The following is a 25,606-nucleotide window of genomic DNA, read 5'->3' as shown; positions in this document are numbered from 1 at the left end:
TTCCCTGGCCTAGAAGGGACTGTAACAGGCACTGTAACTGGGACCGTGCTGACAGCATAGTGTGCACGCCATTGCCACAGTCATCGGAGGAGCTAGTGATCAGCAGTATTAAGTAGTTGGGTGGGGATTCAGAGGGAAGTCCTGCTGGGGCTGGAGGTGAGAAGGGGAGGTGGTGGTGGTGGTTGTGGAGAGTAGAGCCCCGCCCCCACAAGGCTGAGGAAGACCTCGGTGGAATGCTTATTCTGGAACCCAGCTCTGGATTGTGTGGTGGTGGCAAAGCGTGGAATTGACAGGATGCTGCTCCCTAGGTAGAGAGGGCAGAGGGAGAGGGACCAGTGGGCTGGTGCCTCCTGCCCCCAGTGTGGCTGGGAGTGGGTGGAGCTGCTGCGGCCCCATCTCCCCTTAGGTATTCCACACCTGTGTCCTCCGGCCTGGCAGAATGGAGGCGTTTGCTCAGCCGTCTCTTCTCCATGCTCACCCCCCCTGGCATCCCCATCTGCTCTGCCTCTCCTCAGGTACGAGGAGAAACCTCCGCAATGACCTGCTGGTGGCAGCTGACTCCATCACCAACACCATGTCATCCCTGGTGAAGGAGCTCCATTCAGGTGAAACCCAGAGCTCCCACCCGGCTTCCCGGCCTCCCCTGCCTCGCCCACGCCCTTCTCACTTCCTCGCCAGCTCTGGCAGAACCTCACCACCCAGCTCGCACCACCCCATTTCACCACCCAACTTTGCCTTCTAGGAACACATTGGATGTCTCCGCCCAGAGAGCCTTTGTCACACAGGATTGCATAGGGGCGGTTTCACATTCAGGCTATCTCAGGAGTGCATCTTGTGGAGCAAGCTGAATTTGGAGAAATTCAGACCTTTCAGTGCAGGCAGGCCCCCTTCCTACTTACCCCGTCTTCTATCTGTGCTTTGTCCACAGCCGCTCTCTCCCTAGGCCTGACCGACCGCCTCATTCTGAAGCTTCTCTGGAAGTCTGGAGCCGAATCAGCCAGGAAAGCTCTGGATCTTCCCCTCCTGCCTTTCTGCTCTCTCCTGTTTGATTTGGTTTTGAAGCCTATTCCCTCCTTTTGTCCATGACCAGGCTCTGATTTCACCTGAAGTTCATGACCTGAGTCTGTCGCCTCTTCCACTCCTCGTGCTCAGCTCATCTGTGACTTCTTTCTCAGTCTCTCCATCACCTCGCCACATCAGTGACTTCCCAAAGACCTTTACCTTACATAAAACCTAGGAAAGAGAGAGAAAATAAAAGGCCATTCACATATCATCCTATCTCCAGGAATCCCCATGACTCTGCCAGTTACGTAGGGGCCAGAGAGTCACTAACGATTTCACAGCGGTGGGGTTTCCGTGTTTTCTGTTAAACTAATGGTTTCCCTTCCTAAGTGCTGTAGGTCACTCACACTGATGGTTCTCTTTTGTTTCTTTCCACCTAATGTAGTGCTTTTAAATACCTTGAAGTAGCTTAACAGGGCTATTAAATAAAAAGATAAAGCAGTTTTTCCATGGACCATTCAAACACATAGATTTATTCAAACACTCTTAGGGAAGGCAAGCCTTGGGTATGTTTCAGCCCTTCGTAGGAGAAAGCTCACATGTTTCGGGTTGTCATGGGACTGGACAGAGCCCCCAGCTCTGCTCTCAAATCTGCCTATTTTCATACAGACCAAAGTGAGTGTGTGGCCCAGGCTACTCTTTCCAGCCAGTGAAGGTCAGACGCTGCTTCTCTGGTTTGATGGCGCCACCCTCTCCATTCTAGCACTGTTTCTCAACCCCCGTCAGAAGCACGGCTCCCCTCTGTACCCATGAACAGAAGAGGTGACAGCCTTTGGGATGACCTCACAGGTGATTAGAAGGCACTTTCCCTAATACAGCTCCCCACAGATGCCAGAGAAATCCCACTTTTAGAGGAAATTTCTTAGGGAATTTCGGGCCATGGAAATTAACTACACTTGTACTTCATGGCCACTTATTAGAGTTTATGCAAAATAAGTGGCTTCTGCGTTCATCGTGCTGGGGTGAGAGGTCATTAAATACCATTAAGCATAAAGCACATAGAGACCAAATAGCTTCACAAAAATTTAAAGGTTATAGGAATACTCAGCAGTGTCTCATAGTAGGAAAGAATGGTTTCAACAAAATTATGTAGTGTAATTTGGAAGGTGCCTTAGAGAGCACATTGTCCAGTCCCTTACTTTAGAAATGTTGCATATGCTTATCAGAAAAGTTGTCTGCCTAAGGTCGTGCAGCTTGAAGGGGGAAAGCTGGTCCTAGAACTTGGGTCTTCAGAGCATTAAGCCAGAGATCTTACTCCCCTCCAGGACAAGACATCAAACCCAGAGTCCCAGAGGCCCCTTTCCCTGATGTTCTTTCAGTCACTGAAGCCTGCAGGTAGATGTGGACCAAAGCCACACATGGCATGGTATCCCTCTAACATGCAGACATAAACTCCCTTTACATGTGAGGGTACCAATTTCTCAATGAATAGAACAGCTTCGCCCAACACCAACACGTTTTTACTATCTCCTTGACAGTGACTTGACAGGTTTTTGTTCCAATGAGAGGACATACTTGGATTATCTTTACATATAGTCTATACAGTATATACATACTGTATGTACATAGCTTGTACTCCTCATCTTTATAAAGTTTTTTCACAGATAATGGAATCCTAGAATTGGAAAGGATCGAGGCCAGGCACAGTGGCTCACGCCTGTAATCTCAGCACTTTGGTAGGCTGAGGCAGGTGGATCACCTGAGGTCAGGAGTTCAAGACCAGCCTGACCAACATGGTGAAACCCCATCTCTACTGAAAATACAAAATTAACCGGACGTGGTGGTGCATGCCTGTAATCCCAGCTACTCGGGAGGCTGAGGCAGGAAAATCACTTGAACCTGGGATGCAGAGGTTGCATGAGCCGAGATTGCGCTGCTGCACTCCAGCCTGGGCAACAAGAGCAAAACTCCATCTCAAAAAAAAAAGAAAAAGAAAAAAATTGGAAAGGATGTTAGAAGTCATTTAATCTAACTTGCCACCCAATAAAACAGTCCTCTGAATATTTCCAGTGAGCTCATTCATGATCAACTCTAATCACTGGAAAGTTCTTCCTCAGTGGGGAGCCAAAATCTGCCTTTCTGTAATTGATTTATCCCTGTCCTCCAAAGCCACCCAGGACAAGCTCAGTCCCTCCTCTGCAGGCTCACCTGTCACGGGTTGGATGGCAGATGATAACCCTTCCTAGTGTTCTCCTCTGTAGACTGCTACACCCAATTCCTTCAACCTTTCCAACCATGACATGGTTTTCTCTTACCAGCCTGCTTGACCACACCAGGATGTGGCCATTTTCCAAGGCTCCTATTCAAAGTGCATGCCCAGGGCTGGGCACCCTGCTGACCATCACAGGGGATCTTGTCCCTGCAGAGCACAAGGCATCTGTGACCCTCTTGAGTGGCCCCTGGAAAAGCACCTTAGACAGCATTAGCGCTTCCCACATAGCCACTTTGCGCTGTGCGGTCATTTTAAGTTTATCATCAGCTAAAACATCCGGATTTTTTTTTTTTTTTTTACAGAACCCCATATTAATCTAGGTATTCCCCCACCATATATTGTATGGTCACTTTCTTAAACCTGAATGCAAGACATTAGATGTCTCCCTGGTCATCACCAGCTGAGGGCAGACAGGCACAGAACGGAGGCACGCAACCCCACACCGCACGCCCCCTGCCCCGGTCAGGAAAGTGAGTGATGTGACTGCACTGCTCTTTGTGGCTCTGGGCTCACGGGCTCCTATTCAACAGTGCTGGGGCGTGGGCCACACAAGTGCAGACTGGTGAGCTGAAGCACCCTCGGAGGCCTGCAGCCAGGAGCTGTTAGCTAGAGTTTCCTCCCAAGCCTCAGCAGTTGCTTTGTTCACCCTCTTTCTGAACTTGTCCTGTGCTGAAGGGTCACTGGCCTCCCTGGACTTGTTTTCACAGCAGAGGAAGGTGCAGAGGAAGAAGAAGAGAAGATGCACAATGGGAAAGACAGAGGTAAAGGCAGCTCAACAGGACTCCTAGTTTAAATGGGGAGCCAGAGCTCATGGATGAACTGCCCCCCACTTTGTTTCTGCCTTCCTCCCTGCCACCACCTTTCCCAGAGCTTTCGGACCCGAGTTCCCTGTACCTACTTTTCCCATCTGACAGTCAGGTTTTACCTTCCAGGAGCCAATGTCAGTCAATCACCAAGAGCTTCATTTCCTGATCCTGGGATAGGTGGTTGGGATACAGGAAGTAGATACAAGTAGAACACAAAAGATGACCCTTTGACTGGAGAAGTTTATGATCTAGTTAAGAAAGCAAGACCAGGCCGGAGCGCGGTGGCTCATGCCTGTAATCCCAGCACTTTGGGAGACTGAGCCGGGTAGATCATGAGGTTAGGAGTTCAAGACCAGCAGCCTGGCCAACATAGTGAAACCTCATCTCTACTAAAAATACAAAAAATTAGCCAGGTGTGGTGGCAGGTGCCTGTAGTCTCAGCTACTTGGGGAGGCTGAGGCAGGAGAATTGCTTGAATCCAGGAGACGGAGATTGCAGTGAGCCAAGATCGCGCCACTGCACTCCAGCCTGGGCAACAAGAGTAAAACTCCATCTCCAAAAACAAAAAAAAGCAAGACCAAAAATGCAAAATAAACAGGAGATCAAATGAAGTGACAGAAAAAGCTAATCATAAAACTTTCAACATATAAGTATAATAAGGGTTTCTGAAAAGGAAGATATTATTGTGGGCCAGAATAGCCAAATGGTTTTGTGGCTTCGTGGAAGAATAAAAGCAAGAAGGGAAGGTGTCAGCAAAGGACAGTAGTGCCTTCCTAGTTTCATTATATATCAAACCTGCTTAACACATGACATCTGGGAAGAGCTGCATGGAATGATTTTCACATATGATGATCTCATCTAATCCTTAACAACACTGTGAGACAAATTCGAATATCCCTGTTTTACCCATGAGGAAATAGGCTCAGAGAGCTGTTGTTCATGTAGCTGTTGAATGGCAGAGATTAGGCCGGGTGTGGTGGCTCACTCCTATAATCCCAGCACTTGGGGAGGCCGAGGTGGGTGGATCACTTGAGGCCAGGAATTCGAGACCAGCCTGGCCAACGTGGTGAAACCCTGTCTCTACTAAAAATACAAAAATTAGCCAGGTGTGGTGGTGCATGCCTGTAATCGAAGCTACTCGGGAGGCTGAGACAGGAGAATCCCTTGAACTCAGGAGGCAGAGGTTGCAGTGAGCCAAGATCATGGAACAGCACTCCAGCCTGGGCGACAAAGAGAGACTTTGTCTCAAAAAAAAAAAAAAAAAGCAGAGAACTGGGTCTTTCTGACTCCAAACTTCATGCTCTTAATCTTCATCCTTCTATGTTATACTGAACAGAAAACAAAATTTTCTTTGGATATTTGAGGGTGAGCTGTCCTTCTGTCGCACATTAATGTGTTAGTTGCTGGATTCCTCCTAAACATCAGCTCCCCAAGGCAGAGATTTTAGTCTGTTTTGTTCATATTGTGTTCCAGTGCCTGGTGCTTAGTAGGAAGTCAATAAATGAGCAAATCAAAGGAAATAAATGGGGTGATGAGATAGAGAGTACCTTATCAGGGGAGAGAAATGCAGTGGCTGGTCACCCCAAGGAGGTGAAGGTAGGGAGAGCAGGAAGGATGCGGAGGAGCCAGCAGCAGCCCTCCCAGGGAGGAATTCTGAACAAGGCTCGGGGGAGTGAAAGAACCTGCAGGTGATAAATGGCACAGCCTGAGTTTAACTCTAATACCCATGCTTTAGTCTGAGCAGAACTGGTAGACTAAGGGAAGTGGAGTGGTCTTATTTAAGGAAGGATATAAGTCAAGTGGGAGCTACAGGTAAGGAAGCTGTGACAAGAAAGGGAAACCTATGGGACAGCAGGTCTGGGGTGTTCTTGGCCCATAGGGGCTGGTGTGGCTAAGAGAGAGAGGTCTTTGGAGTCTCAGGGGGCAAGGAATTTGTCAGCAAGGAATTGAAATTGCTGAGGAAGAAACTGGGAGAAGAGGAAGAACATTCTGCAGATTCTGAAATCATCTAGTGAGTCTGAGCTAGTCCTGGGAGGAAGTGGACAGCAGCACCACTGAGTTGATGAGAATGACGTATGTGGCATGGACGCCAAAAGGTCAGACTAGGCTGGCCATGGTGGCTCACGCTTGTAATCCCAGCACTTTGGGAGGCTGAGGCAGGGGGGTCACTTGAGGCCAGGAGTTCGAGACCAGCGTAGGCAACATAGCAAGACCCCATCTCTACAAAAAATAAAAGTAATTAGCCAGATGTGGTAGTGCACACCTGTAGTCCCAGCTGCTTGGGAGCCAGAGGCAGGATTGCTTCAGCCCAGGAGTATAAGGCTGCAGTGAGCCATAGTCATGCCACTGCATTCCAGCCTGGGTGACAGAGCAAAGCCCTATCTCTAAAATATAAAAATAAAAGGTCACATTAGAGAGAGTAGTGTTTCAGACATCTAGGAATGCTTCATAGAAATGTAGAAACAGTTGACTTAACGCACACACATAAGAAAGAAGGCAGGAGGGCAAGAGGTGAAGAGATAGAGATAAATTTACACTGGTGTAAACACATGCTCCAAACACATGCACACACACACGCACATGCCAACCAAATCCCAGCATTCATGTGGAATGTTCCTGGCTGAAGACGTAACAGCTGCATCTCTGGCCTCCCTTCACCTGCCCCTCCCTTCCCCAGTAGCTTTTTCCCATGGCCTCTCCTCAGTCCCTTTCACTCCCCCAAAGCAAACCTAGGACTCTGCCCCAGCCACTGAGGCCTTGCCCTGGCTACGAACTCCAGCCCTTATCCTGGTTCCATTCTGAGTGTGGGCCGTGCCTCACATGGGAATCAGACCGTGTTTCCCTTGCCCGGCCCTCCAGGCCCCAGGGTGCTGTCTCTGCACCTGCACTGCCCTGTCCTCATCAGACTGGGTTTCCCTTGCCCGGCCCTCCAGGCCCCAGGGCGTTAATCTTTGTACCTACACTGTCCTGTCTGCATCAGACTGGGTTTCCCTTGCCTGGCCCTCCAGGCCCCAGGGTGCTGTCTCTGCACCTGCACTGCCCTGTCCTCATCTCTTGTTTCTGTGCCTCTTGCCCTTAGAGCTCCTTGTCTGTCTTTCAATGCATATACTAGAATGTCTGTATGTCTATGTGAAATCTTTTTGTGGGAATGCCTGAATTTTATGTGACTTTCTGGTGTCATCCCTAAGGCCAAGAGTGTTAATAGTTGGGGTGAGAGATGGTAGAGTTTTTATGTTTGGCTCTCCACATTATACAGGTCCTATGATATGTCCCTGAAACTACAATGTAGCTGATGCATAGGCATTTTTCTAAGACTAAGTGTTTTTGTGGGTGGACCTCCTGATTCTCTGCCATGAGCTAGGCCTGAAATTTTACAGACCTAGAAGTAACTGCAGTCACCTGGACACCAGAGATCTGTAACTGTCAACTGTAAAGAGAGAGAGAGAGTATATTTGCTTCTTTGGGGTTGAAACCATGCTGACGTAATATAAACAGAATTTGGTCAGCACTGTCAGGCAAACAGTCTGCTCGATAGGGAAACTCTGAGAGTCAAATGGGACTTTTGAAGAATCAGGACCAAGCTGAACTTCCCTGCCATATTCACCCCTACCTCACGCCTCTCCCTGTTCGCCCCTGGCTGGCTGGCTGGCTGCATCCTGGGGAACGCTTCTGCTCCATTGGGGTACCCTTCCTCCTATGCATCTTCTCAGAGAAGTGTAACCAAGACACATAGAAGAAGCACAGACTGACACCTTCCCCCATAGTATGTCTTCTCCACCCTCCAGAGCCTCATGTTACGCTCCTGTGTCCTTCAGAATCTCCCCTCCCAGACCCTGCCATCCCGGTGTGGGGGCTGTAAATCCAGTTTGCATCCATAAAGAGCCCTGGTGCAAGGCTGGACAGCAGTGGCCCTCAGAGAACAGAACAGGCTCGGGAGGGGCCAGGCAGTGCTCGAGCCCCGGGTGAGCAAGCGCATGGCTTTTCAAAGCAGACTATCTGCAGGAGGGGGACTGCCCTCACCCAAGATGCAGTCCCTTGGGGAACTTTTAGAGCTGGGTAGGCTTTGCCCCCCTCATGTAACTGCTCCCTGGATTTAAGGAGATTTGATTCCATTTTTAATGACTTTCCTTCTCCTGAGAAGCATCTGTCTCCATAGCTGCCTTGGGTTGGCTATGGTAGTAGAAAGTATGACTCTAGCCTGCTGTCATACCTGGGTGGGAAAAGTCAACATACACGTAACAGGGGAGAAGCAAGGAAGCCCCTGGAGTGGGTGGTTCAGGGAAGCATAGTCTGGGGCATGAGAAGACCTGGCCGTGACCTCAGCGTGTTGTTTCTGCCCGTGCTGCCACAGGTTAGCAGAGGAGCCGGACACAGAGGAAGCTCAGGTGAGTACAGAGAGTCCTCTGCCTCCCCACGGCCCCTCCCTCCTTCCTCAACATCTTCCCTTCCCCTTCCTTTCTGCAGTCACAGGTCCCAAGCCAGGACAGTCCTAACAGGTGAAGATGCAAGAGCCCGACTCCCTTCCCTTTGCCCACCCTGGCCATGTGCCCTCCTTGCCCTATTTCTAGGCCGTGTCCTGTCTTGCACGGCACTGTCTGCATGCCTGGTCCTTGGGCATGGCCTGGTGACCTCTGTGTTGGGATGGCGTTGGCAGACCCAACACCGTTGGCTGCAACAGGGCGTGCTGAGCAAGGCCACCTCCCTGGGGAGCACTGCCTCCCATGCTCCTTTACCATAGCCACTGCCCACTTCCTTCCTGGGATCCAAACCACAGCCAGTGCGTCCCTGGATTCTGTCACCCAGCACTGCACCGAGTCACAGTCCCTAACCCACAGACATGTGATTCATGCAGGATCACACTACATACAGGGCTGACCAAGCCGCTACCCATGGTGCCCGGCCAAGCTGCACCTTCTCACTTCCTGAAGAAGCAGTGCAGAAAAGTACAGACTGCTCCAGTGGCAGATGCTCATTGCCTTTAGGAATTAGTCATTCCCATTTTCCATCTCCACACCTTAACTCTTTCTAGTCCCAGCGCCAAGATATCAGACTTCTCCATTTTAAAATCTTGTCTTCCCTCCCCCTTCCCCTACTTCTTATATTTAAAAATTAGGCATCTTCCTCAGGTGAAAAAGCCAGGGCCCTAGCCCCACAATCCAGAAAAGGAGTTTTTTCAGACTTTCCCAAGTCTTGTCATCCTGGAATAGCTTCTGGCCCTCTCAGCCCTCTCTGCCCAACTGCGCCAGGCCATTGAAGGGCTCTGCCCGTTCCCCTGGGGCCCCTGCAGCCTCAGCCTGCGCTGACTCTGGATTGTGCAAGCTGAGAGGTGGGCAGCACCTGGGCCACGCGCATTCTCTCGCTGCCCTGGAAATCACAGTGCCCCAGGGGCTTGGAGAGACGCTTCTCCCTAAACTCACTGTGCACATTCAGGCAAGGTCCTTTCCCAAGCAAGCCTAGGCCGTGGCAGCCGAGGAGGGAAATCAGGAACTGACTCGCCCTGCAGGAGCCTGCCAGAGCCCCTCTCTCCCCCGGGCGGAAGGAACTGGGGTGCAAGGAAACGTGGCAGAGCCATGTGCCCCCACCGCCTTGTTGCACATGGAGGAAACCAAAGCCCCACACCGGAAGCTGTATGCCAGAAGCAGAATTGGAGCCGGTTTTTCTGCCTCCTAATCGTGCCCTCTCTGACCCACATCAGGGGTGATGAGAAACACCAACAGTCGGGAGTTAAACTAAAAGCATTAAACTTGGGCGCCGCGGTTCCATGGATGCCCGGGCCTGCGCTCTGGTGGCCTGGGGCTGAGGCTTCCTCCCTTTCCTCTTTGTATTCATCGGCACACCTCAGTCCTCCCTGCCCTTCTCCTGGGCCACAGTTCTCCCCAAGAAAGCACCCCATTCCAAACCTTGCATTGTGAACCCAGTTCTCCACGGAAACACTTCCTGACTCTTAGGAATGGTAGCAGAGGACCCTAGGTACCACCCTTCAGCTCAGCGCTTGAAAGGCGCCCAGCATCCTAGCAGCCCCTCCCCGCAGGGCCTCCTGTTCACAGTAGATGTTAGCAGCTTTTGTCCTGAACCCTCAGCAGTGCCCGTGACTAACGGTGAGTGTGTCTTGCGCAGGCACAGAGGACGAGGAGCAAGCTGGCGCCGACATGGCGAAGGCAAGGTCTTCCCCCAGAGGCACATTCCTCTCCATCTTTCCACCGCACACCTGGACCAGGCTTGCAGGCTGCCAGACGTCACTCCACCCGCCAGGGAGAGGGGAGCCAGGGCCGGTGGGAAGCGGGGAGGGGCTGCGTGACACAGCTGGTGGGCCTCCCCCTGCACAGCCCTGCATGTACTAGCACCTTCATCACTCCCCTCAGGGCATGGTCTCATCTCCGCATCAGGAATTTACCTGGAGGTTGAAAAGAGAAAAGAAAAAGCACCAAGCTCTTGTGTGTTTGTGACCTGATAGAACTCTGCCTGGCGTCTGGCCAGCACGTGGGGTGTTCCCAAACGTGGGGGCACAAGTTTCCTTATCTTTGACCTTTAAGAACCAACAGGTTTCTTCTAGCGTGCAAAGAAAGCGTCAGGCCTTGCTCGGCTCTGTAGACATTCACACCCTGGCCACGGTGCTAAAAATAGCCTCACACTGGTTAGGCTTCCGCCCGCCCCGTGTGATGCCGCCGCCTGCAACCCGGGAGGGAGGGGCGGAGATCGCGCCGCGCGCGGCGCGCCGCAGCCCGGCTGGCCGCCTGGCAGAGGGCGGGAGGGACTCTCTGCGCCGCGGACTCCGTGGCCGCCAGGGGGCGCGCCGCCGGGGGCGCTGCTCGCAGCCTTTCGCCTTAGGGGTCCATTGGGCTCGGGTACACGTGATCAAGTCCCGTTCCCGGTGATTTTCATTTAGTTTTTCCTCCTCCCTGGGCTCCAGGATGTTATTTTTAGCAGAAGAACTGCTATAAATATTTATAAAGGGCAGTGACTGTAATGAAGCGAGAAGCCCCACAGCTGGCTCCCTGGCATCCCCCACCCACCTCTGCAGACCCCTGACCTTGGCTTTGAGGAGGTCTGTGCAGAGCCGGTGGGATCAACTCCTGGCCGCGCACGGATGGAGTCCCAGGGAAGCCTGCCAAGGCCCAGTCAGGGTAAAATAGAAGGGGTGGGTATTCACTCCTTCCATCCTTTCCTGTCTGTCTCTTCTCCCCCATAGCTCATCTTCCCATTGGTTGGCACTGTGTCCCCTTGAACTTTCCACGGGGTTCTGCTCACCGTGGCCCCTCTCTGGCCTTCCAGGCAAGCAGGGATCCCTGTTTCCAAGGGCATGGGGCCCTCTCCTCTGCCCAAGCCCCTGCTGACTCTGTGTCCTCAGCTCTGAGGCCAGCACTCAGGTACTGGGTGCACTCTGGTGATGCTGGTTCTTGCTAAGGTTGATGTCTTGTAGAGCTAGAATATCCGCCATTACCTAAGCCCCGAGCTCCCTCATGACTGTTGGCATCTGCTTTAGGACCCACATCCCTGTCAGACGTTTGGAACTGGGTCCCTTTCCTCAACCCTGGCGAGGAACACAGATGGTCATCACAGAAGGAAGATGGGCACTTCCATCTTAATTGCTCTGGGACCACTGAGCAGCCTAATTTAACCTAGGTAGACGGTCTTTTGAGAGACTGCGGCATCACTGACTCCTGGGTGAGCCAGGCTGCCATGCAGCACCATAGCCTGGGCTGGCGCTGTTTTTCTGTGCCGGAGGACTCCTGGAGGGCTACCTAATACATCGTGGGTCTTGAGGAAGCAACAGCTCCACCGAGTTCTTGTCCATAAGTCCCAGCCATCCTGAGCCTCCTCTTCCCTTCGTGGCCCCTCTCATCTGCTGGTGAGGCTTCATCCACTGGCAGACGCGCCCCTCTTCGCTCTGCTTACTGTGCTCCTGCAGCCCATAAGCGCTTCGGAGGGGTGCAGTTGCTATGGCAATGCCTACAGCCATCTGAATTCCTGCTGCACCTTCTGGAAGAAAAGAGCTCATGAAGAGGCGTTCGGTGGATTCCCAGTCTGGCCTCTGGCCTCTGCACTGCCAGGGCTCAGCTGATGGGTTACATGCGGGACATGTGGGAGGTCAGTAGCCCGCCTTCCTTGGGAAGACACTGCAGCCGCAAGCCTCATGCGCCTGGACGGGTTATCCTTGTGTGGATCAGAAAACTAAATGAAGTGTCCTTCTCAGGGCTCCTAGGTAATATACTGCACCAGTGGTTCGCAGACTTCAGCATGTCCGTGAATCCCCTGGAGGGCTTGTTAAAATACGGATAGAGTCTCTGATTCAGCAGGTCTTGGGTAGAACCAGAGAATTTGCACTTAACAAGCTTGCAGGTGATGGTGGTGCTGTTGGTCCAAAGACCACACTGTGAGATTCACGGGACGACACTTAGATGAAGAAGAAAACAAAGCAGTGCGGGAAGACATTGCCTGTCAGTGAAGAAAGGCCAGAGTCAGCCACCTATTTTAAAGGAAGAAAGGGCCCTGGGGATGTGTGCTGGAACTAGGATCCCTAGTCTAAGTTGGTTTTGGTCCCCAGCAATCAATAAAGACTCTCCCAGACATGAAGGGGGGCAGCATTGAGGCAAGGCCTGTAAGTTACAGAAGACCAACATCATGGAGGCCCAGTGACTGAGGGGGTTACTTCTCAGTCTAGAGTCTCCCTGGTAGGGGTGCTGAAGTCCTGCCTGGCTCAGGAGGGATGTCAGGGGAGAGGGGGTGCTGCAGGCACCTAAGCCCCACAGCCAGAGCCTCGACACCAAGATGCTTTCTCCAGGATGCAAATACCATCTTCCACATGAAACAACATCCAGGCCCAGATGGGCTGCTTCAGCCTCCCCGAAGCTCTGTCTCCCATGGGCGTTATTCTTTTCAGAGGGAAAATGATTACTAGAGAACCTAGTAATTCGATGTTACAGGCCTCCCCAGTTAAAGTAGCAGATCCCAGGGACTCTGACGCCTTCTCTGCAGTTAACCTTGCTTGGGAAGCCAGAACTCTGTAGGTAGCGAGCTTGGAGTCTCTCCTGCCTTCTGCACAGGCATGTCTGCAAACAGGTGGAGGACACTGCCTCCATCTTCCCTCTGCCTCCTACTTCCAAGGGTGGACAGCTGGAGTAGGACCATGGCATAAAAGAAACGGGCATCAAATCCTTTTACCAGTTCCAGAAAGCAAGATGAGTCTACTAGTTCTGTGACAGTTTGAATGGATTGTGAGTGCTTTCATGTGGAAAATTTAAAATATCTAAGGGAGGTCATGAGAACTAGAACTTGCTGGGAATGGAGGTGGGAGGCAGGTGTTGAAGACACAAACACCAGGTAGCCATCCTTGTATTTCTGAACAAATGGAGCCTGTCATTGATAAAGGTGAAGATTCAGAAGGGACTCATAGGCTAGAGGTGAAATGGTTTATTCAGGAAGATTCTTCACGGGTATCAACTGTGTGCTGGGCACGAAGCCCCTTCCTCAGGCCTTCAGGCCTCACTGGCTCCAGGGTCTTAGAGCTTAAGGTTGGAATCTGGTCTCGGTTCACAACTGTACAGTGAAGGGTGGGATTGGAGGAACTGGCTGCCCTATGAACACACCAGACTCAGGACAGTGGGTGCAAAGTGAGGCCACCCAGGGGAGGAAAAGGCTGTGGTCCCTACTCAGAATCTGTTCTAGGTGCTGAGAAGGATGGGTCCTTGGGCTCATGGGTGGGAGGGGAGACTGGGAAGAGTGGGACCTGAGGAACCCAGGGGTGTGTCCTTGAATTCAGGAGTCACGGCGAACATACAGAGACCTCACAGCCCCCTGGGACCCAGCTCACTGCTGGCTCGGAAAGAGTCCGTTACCACGCAGTCAGTGATGGCCTGGGTCAGCCCCAGCAAGTCCTCAACCAGGTGGTAGAAACACCTGTCCGAAGCTTGGCCTACAGCAATGGGCCACACTCCCAGGCAGAGTTCATAGGCCTGAAGCCAGGGGTAGTGGCACAAGCAGATAATCTCACCCCATCTTGGTGAGGGGCACAGAGAGTCCTCAGAGCACAAGCGTGGCCGTGGGCACACCCTGGTGGGGCCCCTGGCTTGGACGGTGCAGGCCACAGGTGCTGCTGTTCTCCCCAGGAGAGCAGCCTGTGCTGGAGCCCTGGAAAGCAAGGCCTTTGGCTCAGCGCCTGACTCAAGACTGGGGCAGCTGGCCGCCCTGCCCCCCGCCTTCCAGCCTGAAGGGCACCTGTACCCATCAGGCTTTTTGTTCAGGCCTCAGCGTGAGCCACGCTGTCTCCACCACCATGGTATGTCCCAAAACCTTAGTCACTTTGTCTCTTTCCCTCCCTGCCTGGAAATGCCTCCTGTGCCAGGCACCCATGGCCCTCACTGAGGAGGTTCAGCCTGGGCCCCATGTCTGAAGCCTCTGGAAGTCCTCCCCACAGCTTCTCCCAATCCCAAGCCTCTTCCTTTCCTTTCCATCAGAGAAGGCCCCATGGTTCCTCCTTCCTCCTCCACAAAACCTATTGGCCATGGGTGCCGACAAGACGCAGCATGTCCTCTGCTTCCCAGCCAGAAACAGCAGGGAGCTGCCCTGGTGAGGACCCTGCCCTCCTTGGCCTTGCTCGTGTGCCCTCTTAGGGCTGCCCTGATGGGCTGGTCTTTTGGAAGAAGGAATATGCCCTGGGCCTGCTGAGAAAGAGGCCACGCAGCGAGGAGGCAGGCCGCCCAGGAATCGCTCTGGCCCAAGGGCCTTGCGCAAATGTCGGCTGTGAGGGAGCCAGGCGGGAGCTCCTGCAGAGACGCTCAAGCTTCCTTCTGGACCAGCTTCTGGGGATGAGCCAGGATGGGGACAGTGGGGCTGAGGGTTAGCAAGGAGGTCTCCAGGCTAGGCTGGGCTGGGACGCAGTCCCCTCCTCTGTGGGCTTCCCTTTTCTCCTGATTGCTGGTTGGTGTTTGTCCTACTTTCCTCATTGCCTAGGCAACCATTCCGGGTTCACCCTTTGCCACCCAGCCTACCCCGGGAGCCCAGAGCCTAGCTCTTCCCACTCCCGGAGGAGGAGAACAAAGAAACGAGGCATACCGAGAACAGCAGGGTGACGCCAGGGACACGTGGGCTGAAGAACCAGGGGCAAGGAGAGGGAAAGAGAACGAAAGGGATGGGAAGAGAGGCAGAGCTGGAGCTGAGGGGGAGCCATGGACACTGGGATACGGTGGCCGCACGGCAGGTCTGAGGCCAAGGAAGGCGGAGGAAGGAAGCCAGGAAGGGCCCTGGGGTAGAAAAGCTGGGAAGGAGGCCGAGTTGAGGTGGACTCTCCGAGTCGCATCCTGAGCTTGTGGGAATCGTTCCTTTGTCCCGTTGTTTCCACAGCTCATTAGCCCTGGATTTTACCCTAATTAGATCCGCACTTGCTTTCCACCAGGATATCCCATTAGCCAGGGCCAGGGCTGCAGATGGCCTTCCGCTGGGATCCTGCCCCCTAGCCCGGCCCCTGCCCCAGCGCAGTCCCTGGCCTCACTGGCTGCCTCCTCCACCCCGGAAGGCTCTTATCTCCCCAGCCCCACCCTTCTCCCCACATCCCACCCTTACCCCAGCCCGGCCTACAGTGCTCAAGGCGGGTGATGGAATTTCCCTGGGGGGTGTCGGCTTCAAGGAGTCCAGCTTATCTTCCTGCCTTCCACCATCACTGTTGAATCGAGAGGAATGAGATTGGGGTCACTGGGAGGCCTCTGGAGCTGAACTACAAACCATGAGGTTTAAAGCCAGGGTGGAGCTGGGAGAGGCCCTTGTTCAACACTGTTTACTGAGGCCCCTACCCTGACGGCCCACGCCCCCTCGCCTAACTGCTCTTTACCTGCCCCCATTTTATGATAGAGCCTGGGTCTTTATTCCTCTGCGTGCTGTGTCAAAGGGAGACGGCTCCCTGGACTAGGTCACTCCCTCGCTGTGTTGTGCACACACAGTTCCCCGCAAAAAAAAAAAAAAAAAAAAAAAAATGCCTTTCGACTCAGCACACCCAGGCACACCCAAGGCAGGAGGAACTTGCTTCCAGCAGGGGTCTGGGGGATCTTCGAAGCTCAGAAATCACAGCCAGCCCCAGCCCCCAGGGCCTAGAGAGCACCATCCAGGCACTGTGGAGAGGCAGCGAGAAAATGGAGCTCTGCTTGCGGAAACCAGAGAGCAGAGCTGCTTAAAGACACCTAGGAGGGAGTGAATAAAGGAAAACACTAGAACCGAAAGTATAGCGAGATCGTGACACACAGGATAGCGTGTGGCGGTTATGTAAGGTGCATGCACGTTGGGCTTCTGAGTCACTGGTGACCAGATCCAGGTGGGTTTCTTCAAGAGGTCTTGGCTCTAAAGGGTAGGGAACAAGTGCATGTGAAGTACCTACTGTGTGCCAGGTGTGCTCACCTATGTGCTCTTAGTGACATCTGCTCAGCAAAACTGTAACGTGATGTTATCGGTTCCCAGGTGAATAGGGCCTGGAGAGGTCGGGCGTCCTCACGTAGTTAGAAAGGAGAAACCCCGTCTGTCTGTTGGGCTCTGATGCTCCATCACTTCCCACTGTCGACGAAAAGAGTCAAGCTCTGTAAAATATTTGAAGATTCTGAGCGAAATATGAGTGACTATGACCCATGACACAGCCTCAGGAAGTCCTGAGAACATGTGCCCGAGGTGGTCAGGACGCAGCTTGGTTTTATACGTTTTAGAGAGGCATGAGACATCAATCAAATACATTTAAGAAATTCGCTGGTTTGGTCCAGAAAGGCGGGACAACTCAAAAGGTGGCGGGTGGGAGGGGCGGTGGTTCCAGGCTATAGGTGAATTTAAACATTTTCTGGTTGACAATTGGTTGAGTTTGTCTAAACGACTGGGATTCATAGAAAGGGAATGTTCAGGTTAAGGTAAAGATTGTGGAAAAAGTTCTTTTGAAGTCTAATAGTGGCTGCCCTTAGAGACAATAGATGACAAAAGTTTCCTATTCAGATCTTAGTTAATCTCTTTAGGATTGGGAGGGTCAGGAAGAAAAAGATCTAGCTACTATAATAGAGATTCTTTACAGATGCAAATTTTTCCCCCACAAAAAAACAGCTTTGTGCAGCGCCATTTCAAAATATGACAAAGAAACATGTTTTGGGGTAAAATATTTTTATTTTCTTCCTTGTCTCATAATGTTATGCCAGCCAGAGTCAAGCTGGAAAGTAAGTCACAATATACAGGGTTAAATAAAACCCATCTGATGAGAATTTATGATTTGTAGGGCATGACTCCACAGACCCCTTAGATAGCAATTTGCGCAAGATTAAAAAAATCAGAGTTTAGTCATCACCACGGTGTCAACTTGGTAATGTGATGAAATGGCAGCAAGATTTCAAAGATTTTGAGGGAGAGAGCAGGGAGTGGCTCAGGGAAAGAAGTGGAGTGTTGAGTCAGTTGGCTTAATGGGAACCTGGTTTGCCCATTTTGAAAACCACAATGGAGAAATAATCACCCAAATCTGCTATTTTTTCACCTTAAAACATCCTGGGGCCCGTCATCTTGCACCCTGGCTCTCCAGAGCAGGACTGGAAGGTCTTTGGGGACCCCGCTCCTCTGAAGGATCATTCACCCCACCTGTCACATTCCTCCCTGGCCAGGCCTCACACTAAAGAGACTCACCTGGCTCCACCAACACCCACCCCAGACTCTGTACAGGGGAATCAACAGAAATGGAATCTTTAGCCCCACAAAGAGGCTGTGACATTCCCACTGCCACTTAAGGGTTCAGGCTAGCCAGAGAGTCATAGAACATTCAAGTGTGAAGGAACCATCAGGACAGCTCAAGAAGCCGAAGCCAGGCAAATCAGATGGCCCAGGGCCACACGGGGAGGGAGTGGCGGGGTCCCTGCAGGCTGTGTTGCGCCTTCCAGGCCTCCTCTGTCACCAGAGGAAGTGCTCCTACTGCTTAGAATCATATTAAACCTTTGAATGGGGTGTGTAAGGACACTTTCCCCTGGAAAAATGCTACATCACTCACTTCATATCCTGGCCTTAGGCCAACTGAGCCCTCACCCCACCCTCCCTGCCTAAGTCACCTCACCAAGCATCCTCTGGCACTGACGACGATGCTTTTGGCCTGGTAACCAAGGTTTCCTGACCACCTGACGGTAGGGCCCCTCCACATGGGATATTTGTCCTCCCAGAAGCAGGTCTTCCAGTGATGGATCTGCACTAATGTGACCAAACAGAGGGCGTCCTCCTCCTCTCTCTGCTTCTTGTAAGTTCCTTGCAAAATTAGTGGGACAAATAAGTACAAGTTGCATGAAAATGAGAAACAGTTCTTCATTTGCCATCCACACCAGGAGCGCGAGGCCCTGGAGCCCAGCTGTGCGTTAGATGTTGTCTCTGCAGCCCAAGGTAGGAGGCTACAGAACAACTGCACAAAGCAATTGTTCATCACCAAATATAGGGGACAGAAGAGTGCTAAGGGAAGAAGAGTCCATCCATAAATAAATAAAATGGCAGCAAATTAGGAAATAACAGAAACCATACTGTCTCATGACGTCCATTTACTTGCTCATCACAGCCTATCCAAGGCTGCTTTCAGAGTTCCAGTGAGTTCTTCACTGTTCCCTACTCTTGTAAGCTCTTAAATATGCCTGGCCAGCTCCTCTTGCTTCTTTGTTTTTTAAAAACATACTAAAGGAACTACTTTTGCAGCAGAACCTTCCTCCTCGGATAAAACTTCGCTTCGTGGGCTCTGACTTTTGAAGCCAGGCTTTCCCTCCTCTGAGCCAGCGCGCCTCCTCTGAGGTCCGTTTCAGTCTGGAGGCCTGTGGTGATGTCAGTGTGCCTCAGCTGTTTTCAATTAAACCCCTCGAGCGGCGCTGAATAAATGGCTTCAGCAAGCTGATTTTCCAAAGGGTCCACCTTATTTTGAATCAACGTGTCAAAACAAAATCAACTCAACCTGAAACACATACAGTGCAAATAAATACATCTCTTCACAGATTTACCTTAAAAGTTACAAGGGCAGGCTGGGCACGGTGGCTCACTCCTGTAATCCCAGCACTTTGGGAGGCTGAGGTGGGTGGATCACCTGAGGTCAGGAGTTCGAGACCAACCTGGCCAACATGGCGAAACCCCATCTCTACTAAAAATACACAAATTAGCCAGGTGAGGTGATGAGCACCTGTAATCCTAGCTACTCGGGAGGCTGAGGCAGGAGAATCACTTGAACCCAGGAGGCAGAGGTTGTGGTGAGCCAAGATCATGCCATTGCTCTCCAGCCTGGGCTACAGAGTGAGACGCCATCTCAAAAAAAAAAAAAAAAGACAACTGAATTTCTGGGGAGCACAGGTTTGTGGGAAAATGTCCACACAATTATTCCATCCCCTTTTACCTCGTGGCTTCTGTGCAAAGCCACAGGGTTTTAGGACAGAACAGCCAGAGAGGGACCTCACTGCCGAGTCAGAGACGGTTCCCTAGGCCCGGCCATCTGCTTCCAATGTCTGCTGTCACTGTGCCTCTGCTCCCACCATCAAGGCCGGGGGAACTCCAGTGGCAAAAGCCCCACACCCCCAATCTACATGTGGGTTACATTATTTTGCTCATCACTGGTCAGTGCAAAATTTGCATAGGTAATTCTCAAGTGCTGTTATTCCTGGCAGACATGACCCTGGGCCGTCCCACAGTGATGGTGAGCCTGCCAATGCCTGTCCAGGATGGCCCAGGGCTATAAGTAGGAAAGGAGAAGTTTTAGAGAAGCAAGGAACTGAGGCAGAGTAGAGAGAAGCCCCTTCAACAAGGGCAGAGTCATGAAATTAGCACCCACCCAGCCCAGTCACACAGGGCCTTGAACCCAAGAGTTTTTTTTTTTTTTCTTTTTTTTTTGAGACAGTGTCTTGCTCTGTCACCCAGGCTCAAGTGCAGTGCCGTGACCATGGGTCACTGCAGCCTTGACTTCCCGGACTCAAGCAATCTTCCCATCTCAGCCTCCCAAGTATTAATAACTGGGACTGTAAGCAAATGCCACCATGCCTGGCTAGCTTTTTGTTGTTGTTGTTTGTTTGTTTGTTTGTTTGTTTTTGAGATGGAGTCCAAAATCAGGATTCCAAGAGATGGATTTTATTTTTTGACATCCAGCCCAGGCTAGAGTGCAGTGGCACAATCTTGGCTGACTGCAACCCTGGCCTCCAGGGTTTTAGCGATTCTTCTGCCTCAGCCTCCCGAGTAGCTGGGACTGCAGGTGTCCGCCACCATGCCCAGCTAATTTTTATATTTTTAGTAGAGATGTGGTTTCACCATATTGGCCAGGCTGGTCTTGAGCTCCTGACCTCATGATCTACCTGCCTTGGACTCCCAAAGTGCTAGGATTACAGGCCTGAGGGACCGCACCCAGCCTTTTTTTTTTTTTTTTTTTTTAAATAGGGACAGGGTTTTGCCATATTGCCCAGGCTGAGCTCAAGCAAGGGGCTTGTCTCAAACTCTTGGGCCCACCTTGGCCTCCCAAAGTGCTGGGATTACAGTTGAGCCTCCGCATCTGGCTCCTCTGCGCTTTTTAACATGTGCTTTTCTTATCTTCCTGAACCAACTGTAAGGTCCCTGAAGTCAGAGATAGTGACATACACCTTCAGGTCTCTCAAAATGTGTGGATACTATGTTCTCCAATATCCCTGGTGACTAAAATGAGTGCTTGTGGACAAATACCTAACACATAAATGATTTACTAAATATATAGAGAGATAATGCAGGTAATTACATTTCTACCTGTTAATCAACACACATGAAATGCTAGGATAGTGTCCGAAAAAGTTTTAAAATAATAGTACTATTGGCCAGGCGCGGTGGCTCAAGCCTGTAATCCCAGCACTTTGGGAGGCTGAGACGGGTGGATCACGAGGTCAGGAGATCGAGACCATCCTGGCTAACACGGTGAAACCCCGTCTCTACTAAAAAATACAAAAAACTAGCCGAGCAAGGTGGCGGGCACCTGTAGTCCCAGCTACTCAGGAGGCTGAGAAAGGAGAATGGCCTAAACCCGGGAGGCGGAGCTTGCAGTGAGCTGAGATCCGGCCACTGCACTCCAGCCTGGGCGACAGAGCGAGACTCCGTCTCAAAAAAAAAAAAAATAATAGTACTATTTTATTGCTTTAAAAAAATCCACCTGTCTTCCTGAATGACGCACCACCCACCCCACCCCAGCCCAAAGCTAAAGCATCCTGAACAAGTTCTTATGCAAAGAGGCGGGCCTGTCTCAGGCCTCTAGAAGAGTCGGCTCCTGCCTGGAGGCACTTCCTGGCTAGGTGGGAGACAGTCCAATCCCCATGGCCCACAGGAAGCAATATTTCACTCTGTGCCAGTTACCGCTGAGGGTATTCCCACTGGGAACACCCAAATGAGGTATAAACTTTCTCCCAAACACTTATAACTTGGAAGCTTCCCACCAACCTGAAACATGGGAGCAGAAGCTGGAAGACATGGTGCGGGGCACACGGTGGGTGCCAGTTCCGACCAACCTGACACATGGGAGCAGGAGCTAGAAGACAGGGTGGTGGGCACACGGTGGGTGCCAGTTCCTACCAGCCTGAAACCTAGGAGAAGGAGCTAAAAGACAGTTCTGGCACACAATGGGTGCCAATTCTGAATGGCAAATGACTAATGTATTGTGACCCGGAGGGTGTGCTGGCCTGAAAATGAAGCTTACGTTAGAACCTAATGATTGTGCAGACTGGCCCTGGGATGGGGAAAAGACTGCTTTTTAGTGTGGTTAATATATACATGTTTTAAGGCAATGCCGAGGGTGTCCATTTGTAGAGAAAACTCGGGGATGGAAAGCTTGCATAGTCGCTAAGAGGGGAGCTGAGGTGTGGGTCCGGACCCATGATCGTCTGGTGTGCCCGCTGCCCACCCAGCTGCCTGGAAAAGACTGAGCACCTGTGCCCCAGCCTCTGGCCATTGTCTGAGGGCTCCCAACCCTGCTCCAACTCCCACGTCCTGCTTGTCTCCTGCTCAGCTCTGTCCGTGCTCCACCCTCAGCTCACCTGCCCATTGACGTGACCTGCCCAGCTCCTGGGAGCATTTACATGTGTGACTCCTGCCCTTTGCTCCAACCTTGGTCCCTAAATCATCCAGTCCTGCTGGGGCGCCTCCAGTTGCCCCGGGCTTCCTCCATGATCTCCCTAGACCTGGTCTAAATCTGTCACCTCCTGCCTCAGTTTGCCCTTTTGAATCTTCTCCCTTTCCTCTTCCCGCAAGTCTGCACCCTGCTGGCCCCTTGCTAAGTCTCCTCCTTCTGTCCCCATCTTTGCTCCCAAGGGTCCTCACTAGCGAGGGCTTTGCCTTCTTCTCTGCTTCTCAGGGAGGTCCCTGAGGGTTCCTGGGATCCCTGGGGACTCATGCCTTCCTGGGCAGCCATAGGGCTCAGTGGACAAGCATGGGTTCTGGAGGGCAGGCACACCTGCATTTGAATCCTGACGCTGCTCCTTTCTAGAGTGTGACCTCAGGTCACTGCCTTATTCTCTGCATCTATAAAATGAAGGTAATTCCAACCTATTTAGTTGTTCTAAGGATTATATTAAAACGTGTGAGACGCCCAGAGCAGGGCTGAGGACATAGTAAATGGTAATAATGGTTGCTTTCCTTTCTTCCTCTGGCGCTAGTGTCTGCACCACCCACTGGGCGCTGTGAGTCAAGCCACGCCGCGCCGCACTGGCCAGACCCTACCTGGACTCATAGGCGAGAGGCTACAGTGATGGGGATGAGGGAACCTGGCACTGCCAGGGCCCAAGCCCCACGCCTGGTGCCAGGTGGCTGAGGATCTCCCCATGTCTGGCAAGGGTGCTCAGATTTGCCTCCCCTGCCCAGACAAGTAAAGGGCCACTTAAAGAGGTTGAGGGGTGGAGTCCAGAGCCCTGAGCCAAATCTCTGCCCAGACTGTAACCCTCAAGTCATGGGAAAATCTGCTTCTGGGGTGGAGGCTGGTCTTGGAATGGGAGGTAAGGACCAGGACAGGATGGGGAGGACCACCTCGCAGACCTCACTCTCACCACCAGGTATACACACAGTGGCAACTTGCTTGCCCCCTCAGTGGGTGGGCAGTTTTTTCAAGTCCTTGAAACACCAAGGTTTTGTCACAGTTTTCTCCCGGGGCAAAGGGGCTACTTTCTCCTACACTAAAGAGAGCCCTCTCCAAACAATTTATCCTTTGCCAGAGATACTGGGCTCTGTGCAGGCTCTTAGACGGAGATTTCTCGACTGATCAAGAAGCATCTGCTTCCCTTATTCACTTAGCAAATATTTCTTTTCTTTTCTTTTTTTTCTTTTTCTTTCTTTTTTTTTCTTTTTTTTTTTTTTTTGCAACAGAGTCTCACTCTGTCGCCCAGGCTGGAGTGGAGTGGTGTGATCTCTGCTCACCACAACCTCTGCCTCCCGGATTCAAGCCATTCTCCTGCCTCAGCCTCCCGAGTAGCTGGGATTACAGGTGCCTGCCACCATGCCCGGCTAATTTTTATATTTTGAGTAGAGACGGGGTTTCACCATGTTGGCCAGGCTGGTCTTGAACTCCTGACCTCGTGATCCACCTGCCTCACCCTCCCAAAGTGCTAAAACTACAGTCGTGAGCCACCGCGCCTGGCCCCAGAGATGGCTTTCTATCCAGAGCAAGAGGGAAATATTCTGGAAGTTACACTCGCCCATGCTTTCCTCCCCACCAACCGGACAAAAGGCCAGGGGCCCACTCCAGCTGCCCTAGGGAATCCCCCAACATCTCACCTCTCCTTAGCTCCTCTGGGCTGCTGCAATGACATCAATGTGACTTCAGCACTGCGCTTTTTGAGCTAGAGGCTCTGCTTCGTTGCCCTCGGGCCCCACTTCCTCTAAATTCCCCGCTCATCTCCCTGTGGCTCCACTTCTCCTTCGGTGCCCATGGCAGAGTTCTTAAGTGTTCCCCGTGCACAGCCTGGATCCTGTCTGCCGCCTGTCCTACCTGTCCACGAGCTCCCCCTCTTTTTTTTTTCCTCACTCTTGACTCAGAGAAACCCCACCCAATGCCTGCCAGATAGCGGAAGCTTAACAATCAGTTGTTAGATGTGCAAATAAAATACAGCCGCAGATATTGGTAACACGCACACAACATTCAGAGGCCAAGAGAATGAAAAAGGGAGGTCTAGGAGGTCCTCACCTTCCTTCTTTTGTAAATAAACGATGTCTTTATTATCAACAGGTCCTACCAAGGATTTTTCCTGGTGGGTAAATTTATGAGGTGTCTTATAAAGGAACGGTAAATGGAAAACACAGTTAATTACACACTTAACAAATTGCCTTTATTAAAAAAGAAAAACCAGGAAATCAGGATTGTCCTTGAGGAGTGAACACACCCAGGGGCCATGCCACAAATGTTCTCTTTCTGTGTCAAGTGAGCCAACCCCGTCCCCTCTGTCCCCCTCCCACACACACGTTTCCTCTTGCGTAGCTCAGGCACCGGGACTGGGCCCCCTCCCTAGCCCTGCCAGGAAGGCGAAAAGAAAGCGAGATTGAACCCAGCCAATCAACAGTCAGCATTTCTGAAGTTCCGCCCCCTTATACAAATATGCGCTCCGCCCCCGCCAGCGCCACCTGGAGGTTGAGGAGCGAAATGCGACGCCTGCACCGGGTCGTCGCCGGTACCGAGCCGCCCACTCCGCCGGTTTTTGCAGCCGGTGGAGACCCTGCCTCCGCTCCGAAACCTGCCGACCGCGGTGGGGTTATTCGGAGCGGAGCCGCCGAGGGGCTGTCGAGCGCTTTTGAATCCGTTTACTCAAAACGACTTTCCCCACAACTTTCCCTGATTTCTATTCCCACTTGACCAAAAGAATGAGTTTGATGTGGAAAAGTGGCCAGAAAAGTGACAATAGTGTTAGATGCTCAATAGCATCTCTTTGGGCTCAACCCCCATTAATCAAAGTAGATGCCAGGGGTGGGGAGGTGGAACCCTTTTTCCGGTCCCCAGTCAGTGAGGCTGGGGCTTCGGGCACTGTCCCCACCTCCGCACTAGTGGCCCAGAGATCCTAGAAGGGACCCAGCCTTCCCGCGCAGCACCCAGACCTCTGGGGTGTGACCACCAAGCTGTCCTGGCTCCCCCGCTCAATGGCCTGATGGGGGTCTCAGTCCCGCTCTCCCTCGTGGGGTCGGGGCACTAAAACAAATCATTTTTTTCAGGCCGTCCTCCTTGCTCCTAATTGAAAAGGCGGCCTGGCCGGACACGGTGGCTCGTATCTGTAACTCCAGCACTTTGGGGGGCCGAGGTGGGCGGATCACCTGAGATAAAGAGTTTGAGACCAGCCTGGCCAACATGGTGAGACCCCGTCTCTACTTAAAATACAAAAATCACCCGGGTGTGGTGGCATGTGCCTGTAGTCCTAGCTACTCGGCAGGCTGAGGCAGGAGAATCGCTTGAACCCGGGAGGCGGAGGTTGCAGTAAGCCGAGATCAGCTACTGCACTCCTGCTTAGGCAACAAAGTGAGACTCTGTCTCAAAAACAAAACAAACAAACAAACAAACAAACAAAGCTGGCTATGATGGTGCAGTCTGTAA

General features: G+C 52.0%; 1 protein-coding gene and 1 long non-coding RNA gene across 50 annotated transcripts in view; one reads left to right on the top strand and one right to left on the bottom strand.

The window, feature by feature from the left end:
* Positions 1 to 10,508, top strand: part of DTNB (dystrobrevin beta) — a 311,592-nt gene extending 301,084 nt beyond the window's left edge. For 11 of the 46 annotated variants that reach the window (XM_021924650.2, XM_017947350.2, XM_017947340.2 and 8 more), the window contains 2 exons: positions 516 to 605; positions 929 to 1,516. In XM_021924650.2, the coding sequence (XP_021780342.1) occupies positions 516 to 605; positions 929 to 1,086 (248 nt within the window). In that variant the 3' untranslated portion in view covers positions 1,087 to 1,516. Of the gene's footprint in view, positions 1 to 515; positions 606 to 928; positions 1,517 to 1,765; positions 2,796 to 3,981; positions 4,036 to 8,431; positions 8,466 to 10,197 lie in introns of those variants that run through there. The other 35 variants (XM_021924659.2, XM_017947360.2, XM_017947359.2 and 32 more) reach the window with 14 other exon arrangements.
* Positions 10,376 to 24,974, bottom strand: LOC103876802. 4 transcript variants are annotated; one of them, XR_636195.4, is made up of 5 exons: positions 23,806 to 24,974; positions 16,465 to 16,640; positions 15,655 to 15,736; positions 11,111 to 12,516; positions 10,376 to 10,474 (listed from the first exon to the last, which is right to left on the bottom strand). It is a non-coding gene; the product is annotated as an uncharacterized LOC103876802 (long non-coding RNA). The 4 variants fall into 4 exon arrangements; XR_004178209.1 differs by having other exon boundaries at positions 16,465 to 16,617; XR_001893947.3 differs by lacking the exon at positions 23,806 to 24,974 and having other exon boundaries at positions 16,465 to 16,980.
* Between the last annotated feature and the right edge of the window lie 632 nt (positions 24,975 to 25,606).

The sequence above is a fragment of the Papio anubis genome, chromosome 14 (assembly GCF_008728515.1).
Source record: "Papio anubis isolate 15944 chromosome 14, Panubis1.0, whole genome shotgun sequence".
NCBI classification, from domain to species: domain Eukaryota; kingdom Metazoa; phylum Chordata; class Mammalia; order Primates; family Cercopithecidae; genus Papio; species Papio anubis.
Note: the sequence above shows the minus strand (reverse complement) of the source record. Positions and strands in the feature narration are given on the sequence as shown.